This window comes from Hippoglossus stenolepis, chromosome 3 (genome assembly GCF_022539355.2).
Source record: "Hippoglossus stenolepis isolate QCI-W04-F060 chromosome 3, HSTE1.2, whole genome shotgun sequence".
In the NCBI taxonomy this organism is placed as follows: Eukaryota; Metazoa; Chordata; class Actinopteri; order Pleuronectiformes; family Pleuronectidae; genus Hippoglossus; species Hippoglossus stenolepis.
Window position 1 is genome coordinate 2,227,372 of NC_061485.1, and position 8,469 is coordinate 2,235,840.

At 40.3% G+C, this 8,469-nt stretch overlaps 1 protein-coding gene across 1 annotated transcript; it reads right to left on the minus strand.

The window, feature by feature from the left end:
* Positions 1 to 604: 604 nt before the first annotated feature.
* Positions 605 to 5,737, minus strand: LOC118121188 (alanine aminotransferase 1). The gene is made up of 9 exons (XM_047339299.1): positions 5,562 to 5,737; positions 4,141 to 4,230; positions 3,890 to 3,998; positions 3,680 to 3,813; positions 2,680 to 2,923; positions 2,514 to 2,593; positions 1,501 to 1,631; positions 861 to 1,035; positions 605 to 772 (listed from the first exon to the last, which is right to left on the minus strand). The coding sequence occupies exons 1-9, from the start codon at positions 5,700 to 5,702 to the stop codon at positions 605 to 607; spliced, it is 1,272 nt and encodes a 423-aa protein (XP_047195255.1). The 5' UTR covers positions 5,703 to 5,737.
* Positions 5,738 to 8,469: the final 2,732 nt, after the last annotated feature.

Below are 8,469 nucleotides of genomic sequence, written 5' to 3' on the forward strand. Positions count from 1 at the left end.
CAGATGAACCACCGTCCAGAGAAGAAGCCAAAATATCCTGAACCTGACATCTTGAACGTTTCAGCCCTGTTTTATATCAACAAATAACTATAATCAAACCAAACTGATCAGAAACACTTGAATCATTAGTGTTATAAGAATTATACCTAATATAATAAAAACAGTCTTTTGGAAAAAGTTTACGTCTAGTTTAACTTGTTAAGCTTGGTCCATGTCCCATCTACTAACATGGAAGAGGCAGGGTTTATGACCTCTACTGCTGCCAGCCACCAGGGGGCGGTGATACAGGTTTCTGGCTCAATTTGTTACCAAACAGCAGCTAGAAAAAAGCCTACACCCCCATAAAACCACTTTTAAATCCATTAGATCCACTAGATTCAGTGGGTTCCTCTCTAACCCATAAAATGATCCTCCCACCAAGTTGTGCGTTTTTAGTATATAAATACAACCATTTTTAATAGTATATCATATAATCTATTTCCCAGTAGTTTAATAGTTTTGCTCCCATGTTCCCACAGTCGTGTTTTCTCCCACTGTACCACCAGTACCAAGTACTGTGTAGATTCCCTGTGAACTGAATCTTAACGTGCTTCCTGTTCCCGTATCACACTCGTACCTCGGCCTGCTCTAGAATCCCGGCTGGTAAACGCACGCTGGGATAAAGGTAGACTCCGCCCATCGCCGGCTGACAGCTCATCCCCGGGAGGCCGTTCAGGATCTGCCAGGCCCGCTGAGCATTATGGGACAAAGTGGCCCGAGCGCTGAGGATCTCCTGCAACAGACGGAACAACAGAGGCCGTGAGAGGCCGGAACCACACGGGACGGGGGTGGGGACTGTGGGCTGGGTGGGGGGGCGTCACCTGTGTGTACGTGTCATAGGAGGCGTCTCCAGGTTTGGGGGGGTCGACCATGAGGTCCAGAGCCAGCTGCCCTGTGACCGGAGCGCTGATGTCGAAGCACAGCATGACGTGGACGTAGCGCATCACCTCCGGGTCCATGTTGACGGCCTCCATGAATCCTGCCCTCAGGCCTCCTCTGGAACACAGGAGGGAGGTTCACGCTCTCACAGCTGCTTCACACAACAACGTCTCCTCCCCCCATCCAGAAATGAAGCCAAAACATATCGAACGCCGCCATCTTGAAAATGTGGATTTAAAGTCTGTGCAGCAGCGATCGGGGGAGGTTTGTGTTTACTTCCTTATCATTCAAATATATATTTACTCCAAGAAAGACGAACCCTGACAGAACTCTACCTCCTTAGAATTCAGGGCTTATTATTGTAGTATTATTGCTTGTTTGAACTCAACAATTAAACATAAATAAATATGTCATATTTCCCATTTGAGCTTTAATGACCCTTGTTAAGTTTTATAGGTTAGTATTAAAAACGAGAGGGTTATGAATCAAATTCCCAGCAGTGTTTTCTGTTCTTTTTAAGAATGTCAGGTGAAACATGACGACAGAAGAAAGAGCCTCAATCTTCAGATGATTAAAACTCACTCTCCCATTCGGCCGCTGGATAAAGAGTGAAATGAAACCAGCTCCACGGACTCAGAGTAAACTTTGTCCATCTGGAACAGGACTCTCTTATAGGAGACGAACTCTGAGCCGAACACACTGTCCTGGTAAACCTGCAGAGAGACAGAGACAGAGACGGGTTAGTTAAAGGAAGAGAGGACGACTGGTTAGTAAACAGTTAGTTAACAGTTCTGCTGCCAGGCAAGAAAGACTAGTATCATGTTTCTCATATTAATGTGATAAATTTCTATATTTTTCCAACATGAAACTTATATTTGAATGATGATTGTGTAAATAAAGAACTTTTTCACGAAACAATATCTCAGGATTTATCACTTTGCAATGTGATTAGGATTTAAACTGTGATATAACGTGAAAGATAATAACGTGACAAACATCTTGTTATTACAATTAACTTTTTAAATTACAACAATATAACATAACGTCAAACACTTTACGTTACAATATGATAAGTTTGTTTTCATCTTACGTGAAAATATTGTCTTATAACATAAGAATAAATCGTAATGACATGAAAAGATCTTGTAATTAGAATAAACTTTTTTATGTTAAAACAATTAACATGAAACAGTTTAAATTTCAATGTGATAATTCTTACGTCATGATTACGAGAAAATTTAATATAACATGAAATAATTAACATGAAAAACATAATTTCATCACGCTATAACATAAGTTTGTCATAATAATGAAAAGTGTTATAGCAAGAAAAACATTTTGTTACAATAATGTTTTCACGTTATAACCGAATAGAAATGATTCACTTTATAATGTGAAACTTTTTACTTCATAACGTGGAGAGTTTTATGTTGCAATGAGAAGAACAAACATGAAAAACGTCTTGTTATAATAAACCTTTCATGTTATAACGTGATACTGATCCGTGTGATGTTTTCTCGACCTGGCAGCAGAACGTTTCCATAAACGTTTCTTCATTAAATGTGAAGATTTATCTTGTTTTACGTTGACGTCACCTCATCCACCAACAGCACGAGTCTCTCGGCCGCAGCGAATCGAATCACTTCCTCTATGGACTTCCTGTCCTGGACGTGACCTGTTGGAACAGACATCAGCACATGGGGGGGGGTGACGACAGGCGGGAGATTCAAACCGGAGGCGTTGACGCAGCGGCTGCTTCACCTGTCGGGATTCCCGGGTTACTGACGTAAATGGCCCTCGGGTTGCAGTGCCCTCTAGAGGCCTTCAGCGCCCGGTGCAGCTCGCTCAGCTCCAGGGCCCAGCCTCGCTCCTCCGTCAGCCGGTACGGCACCAGGGTCACCCCCTCCTCGTCCAGCAGCCCGGGCAGGGTGTGGGGGGAGGGCACCGGGGTCAACACGCCCGTCGGAGTCTCCCCCTCCCCGCTGGCCAGCAGCTTCACCAGCAGCTTCACACATTGGAAACATGACAAACTAAATTATAATGATTCCTAATTTCACATTTTGAGTTTAAAGGATTATTTCAGTTCATCTTTGGTCTTAATCTCTTATTTTCCACCGTTATTTCTATTATCATCCCACTGAGCTGCAGCAACATAGATGATGATGATCATTAATAAATAAACTTCAATTTAATATCTCACTGCTTTAAAATACTTAAAACAACTTCAGAGTAATCATTTATTTTCATAAACTTTTTTAATTTACTGAAGAAAAACTGAATTAAATATATTTAAAAGACTAAATTGAGCGTAACAGTAAATTCTGTGACAATTTAATAAATTCCTAAACCACGTTAAAGTTTGTAGAGTGCAGGAAACTTAAAGCAACACTATGTAAGTTTAACTGAGCAACAGCGCCCCCTGCAGCCACACGTGGAAATTACCCATGATCCTCTGTTTAGAATTCTTCATATTTTAAAAGTTTCCTGGCTTAGTTGTTAGATTTATCAGGAACATTTAAATGTGCACGTTGGTGATTTGTTTAAAAACTACTTCAGATAAATTTCCTTTGTTTATTTTTTTGGGGTCAGAAGCTGAAAAGTTTGAGAACCTTTGTTTTATAATCTGTCTGAACTGCTGTTGGATCAATTTCCCCTTGTAACCAGAGAACAGTGTTTAAAATGAATGTTCCCTTCACGTCCAGATATCAGTAAAACCTCAGTGTGATATCTGATCAATAGATAATAATGATCGTGGTTTTACCATCAGTGCCACCTGGGAACCAGCAGAGATGTAGACGTCTCTGCTGTACGATGGAGCTCCGGCGTCTCGTCGGGTGAGGAACTCAGCGATGCTCTGTCGGACCCGAGCTAACCCAGCGGAGGGAGTGTAGGCGCCTGCGATCAACGGATGTGATGTTTCCTTTACCGTTGGATTCTAGTGTGTCGTGTTTCAAATGTTTTTAATCCTCACCCACACTTCCTCCGTCGCAGGAGTCCAGGAGACTCTGAGCTCTCAGCCTCACGTCCAGAGGAAGACTTGTGTCTTTCAGCAGGTGAGGACAGAGACACGCTGCCAACACCTGAGAGGACACAGAGGACACGACAAGGCTGAAGAGGATTTAGATTCTTTACAGACGTTTAAAAAAAATAAAATTAAGATATTGATTTTGTAAATATGTAAAATAATGTAAAAAGTGTGTGAACAAGTAAAACTAAACTCACCTGTCGAACAAAGGAGATGGATTTCATTCCTGCTCGCTGGGGGTCACCTGAGGTCAAGTCAATCACCTCTTTGAAGGATCTCTGCGCCCCCTGCAGGACGACACATGTTTATAATAATAACATAAACTTTATTTATATCACACTTTTCAAAAAACACTTTAAATAAGTGATTCACTGACATAAAAACTGTCATAAAACTGAAAATATGAGCAGTGTAATTTCAAATTTAAACAATTTAATGCTAGAGACATTGGACAGAATAAAGCAATGAAACAAAAATAAGCTCAAAACAAGTAATAGAGTCTTTAAATCTCTTTCTGCCATCGTGCCCCAGTTCAGCTCGTTTGAACTTTAAAACTCGTCTGTCAGACGAGTCAGAACCAAACGTCTGAGGCTGGAGATCAAAGACGTTCTCAACCCGGAGAATCTCAGAGAACATGACGTTAATGAAAATGTAATCTGAGATTCTTCAGTTCACCATGTTCCAGTTCCCTACATCAACACCACCTACTTTACACTTTAAACTTGTTTACTTTAGACCTGTGGCTCTCGACCTCGGGCTCTGGCCCCTCCAGGACGTCACCGTGACATCAAGGACGAGGAAAAAAACTTCTGACGCACAAATCTGTTGTGATTTGTGCGTTTTTCTCTAATTTTTAGTTTTTCAGAACCGTTGGATATATTTGAATGAAACATGGAGGAAGCTGAGAAAGGAGACGTCTCTTTGGTGGAACAGCTGACAGACGTCACGACAAGTATGACCTCTGATTACCCTCCCTGACGCAGAGCAGGGGGCAGGGTATTGTTCTCACCCCTGTGTGTGTGTGTGTGTGTGTGTGTGTGTGTGTGTGTGTGTGTGTGTGTGTGTGTGTGTGTGTGTGTGTGTGTGTGTGTGTGTGTGTGTGTGTGTGTGTGTGTGTACGTGTGTACGTGTGTACGTGTACAGATTCAGGGTTACTCCAGATGATTAACTTTCGGAGCTGATCGGTGGTGACGGGGGGGCAAAGAGCGCTGCACAACTGAGTTAGAGATTTCTTTAATTTGTGTAGAAATTTTGTAACATTATAAAACGATGGTTGCAAAAATATGTAGAGTAAATATAAGACATGCAGATCAGCCCTCGGATGCTTTTATTTTATCTTTATAAGTTATTTTGAAAGGCAGCTGTCAGATAAATGTAGTATAAATACTTAAATGGCATCAAAAAGAGATTTATACTTGAGTTCAGTACATGTATAAATACACTTAGTTACTTTGCAGCACATGTGATGAACACATTGTATTTCATGGGTTTGTGAGAAGCTGCAGCCTCCGGATCTCGTTTAGCGTCTTTGCATCTTTTGCCTCTTTTGAGATTTCCGATCAGACCACATGTGTTTCTCCAGCTCACAGACACAGAGAGGGAAGCAGAGGGAAGTTACCTGTGTGATCTCCTGTGTGATCTCCTGTGTGATCTCCTGTGTGATCTCCTGTGTGATGCGAGCAGCCAGACTCTGCAGAGCGGCGTGCGGGGACGTCCTCATCCCTCTCACCCTGGGATTCACCTGCTGCAGCGAACTCATGGTCGTCTCCCTGAAAATGTCCCTGACGAGGTGTCAACACTGCACCAGGCTGCAAATGAAGCTTCTGCAGAAGACAGACTGTACTTGAACAGGAGGAGAGTGAATGAATAACCAGAGACGCACTGATAGTGTCAGAGTCGTCCAGTGTCACTGTCTGATCAGTAATCCCTCACACAGAAACCATGTGTGATGAGCTGAGCTGTGTCCATGGTTCACTGTGAAGAAACTGGATCTCTGCTCCACATTCACTTCATCACAGAAAGATCACACAAAAGATTAAAGAAAGAGAGAGTTTGGAAAATTGGAAAATTTCTTCCACAACCAGAAAACAAGATTTTTAATTATATTAATCTGAAATAACCGGTGTTACCTTTTATACTAATGAGCAATGAGAAATTCATGATTATACTATAGGCTACGTATTTATTTACATCAGTTTTATTTATTAATTTAATTCAGAAAGAGATGGGAACCAACGTCTGTAGCTTTTAAAACATCCAGACAGAGAGAACTGAGAAAATCAACAGTGATAAATATGTTGTTTTTAAAATGCTCTATTACATAAAAGGTTAATGTGATTTTATAGAAATGTATGTACAGTCTGTTAGAAATGTTAGAAATGTCAATAACCCCCCCAGTAACACTAAACAACTGGAAACTCTAAACATCTGGAAACTGTAAACATCTGCAAACACCTTCAACCTCCACCTGGAGCTGTATAGGAGAACATACAGCACCTATATGATCCATTTAGGATTTTATGACACTTGTTGATTAGAGTCCAACTTATTTATCAGCTGCCTGATAGAAATCCGCCGATACGAGTCTTTCACAGACGTTTTGTATCTGAGCTCATGAAGGAAAAGTTTTATTTCTCCATGTCGTTGTCATTGCTGTTGTGTCTTATGTTCATATATCTATATTTCATACTTGTACATAGTAGGTAAATGTTTGCTGAACCTTGTTCTGCTTCGTTGTCCTGTTATTTCTGTACGTCGTTCTTTTCGACATTTCTGACTCTCAGCTCAGGATTTTTCACCGATAAGGCATCAGTATAAAAACTAAAAGATATTAAATCATCGACACAGATTCGTTGCTGCTCTGATGATGAAGAAAATGTTCTTTTATCAGTGAACTCAGCTCAGTGTCACGTTTCTTATCCTGTTTTAATTTGTTGTTTGTTTTCTCCCCTCAGAAATAAACGAGTCGTGAGGAACATGATGTTCTGTGATTCTTCTTCTCTTTCTGCTGCTCTCTGCAGCTTTTATTACTGGTGCACATATTGTACCGTTAATCTTTGTAGAGCCTGATTTTGGGGGATTCTAAAATAAGGTTTTTAGGCAAAGGAGGTTGTGTTTTCACCTCCGTCCATTTGTTTGTTTGTTTGTTTGTTTGTTTGTTTGTTTGTCAGCAGGATGACACAAAACTACCAAACAGATTGAAACTGAACTTGATGAGCTGAGAGAGAACTCATCAAATCTCTGTGTTGATCTGGATAAAGGGACGGATCTAAGATTATTGTTTTACGAAGGATGTTTTTTGACATTTTCCATAATTTCTTTGAAAATAATTCATAAATCTTGTTGAAATAATTTATTTTTAATTTAAATTGAATTGAATTGAAAGGGACTGTTGGGTGCATGTTCAAGTGCTATTTTAGTTTTATTTTAAATGAAGAAAGATTCCTTCACACGGTTTAAAATTTTGATTTGAGACTTGTTATTCCTGTTTTATCACACACACACGCACACACTCACAGAGACGCAACAGTCTTTGGTGATTTGTGTAGTTTGTTGTACAGATAATTAAGATAATTAATTTAAAACATGTCATTTTATCTGTCAGGACCCCGGGTTGAGAATCACTGCTCTAATTAAACACTATATAAAGAGATACAGGAGTGAGTTGCATCAACTTGTTTTTATATAAAATAATATCCCATACCTTTGTGTACCTTTCTAGTGAGTGTGTGTGTGTGTGTGTGTGTGTGTGTGTGTGTGTGTGCGTGTGTGTGTGTGTGTGTGTGTGTGTGTGCGTGCGTGCATGTGTGTGTGTTTTAAACATTGGGCTGTTCTTTATCACTGAGGGCAACTTGCTCTTTAGATAAAGTTCTAATTCAGTAAAAGCACATTACAGGTTAAAGAAGAACATCCTGAACATCAGGATCTTTCTTGTTATTGATTTGGATAAAGAAAGTTTCTCACATGTGACTCGTCCGTCACGTGTTCTCACATGTTATTGAATATTTGCCTGCTTGTCATTGGTTAAAGTTCTGTGGGAAGACACGTGTTAACCAATCACTGATTGTTTCTTCCAGAATCACAAGTATCACAATCATAGAAGGTTCTTCAGCCTGAAGGTGAGAAGACACAGGGGGAGATTCTGTTTTGTGAGTTCTGTCTCATTATTATTGGTCAATAATTATTTTATTCACTTTTATTATTGAGTTGTTGGCTTGTGTCATGTGAGCTGGCGCCATCTGCTGGACTTCAGGAGTTGTACACAGGAAATAGATGGTACTTAATTTGGTTTGTTCACCTGACTTGTACCAAACTGATGTTTTTTTATGACTTTGTACTTTGTACTAACTTTACCTTGAAATAACATTAAATCCTGTGAAAGGCCTGAAATCACACAGAACTCTTGTAGGTAAAGTTCCTTGGTACTTGTGCAGTGTTTGTTCTAAACCTTCTACTTCTTCTATTATGTTCTCTTTATATTCCTGATGCTCCACACTTTCTTCCCCTGAGCCACATTCACACTGATG

Coding starts and splice junctions, on each gene's coding strand:
- LOC118121188 (XM_047339299.1), bottom strand. CDS start 5,702: ATGAGTTCGCTGCAGCAGGTGAATCCCAGGGTGAGAGGGATGAGGACG. Junction 3,999..4,140: donor CCATCTCCTTTGTTCGACAG/GTGAGTTTAGTT, acceptor GTGTCCTCTCAG/GTGTTGGCAGCGTGTCTCTG. Junction 1,632..2,513: donor TCGTGCTGTTGGTGGATGAG/GTGACGTCAACG, acceptor GTCTCTCTGCAG/GTTTACCAGGACAGTGTGTT.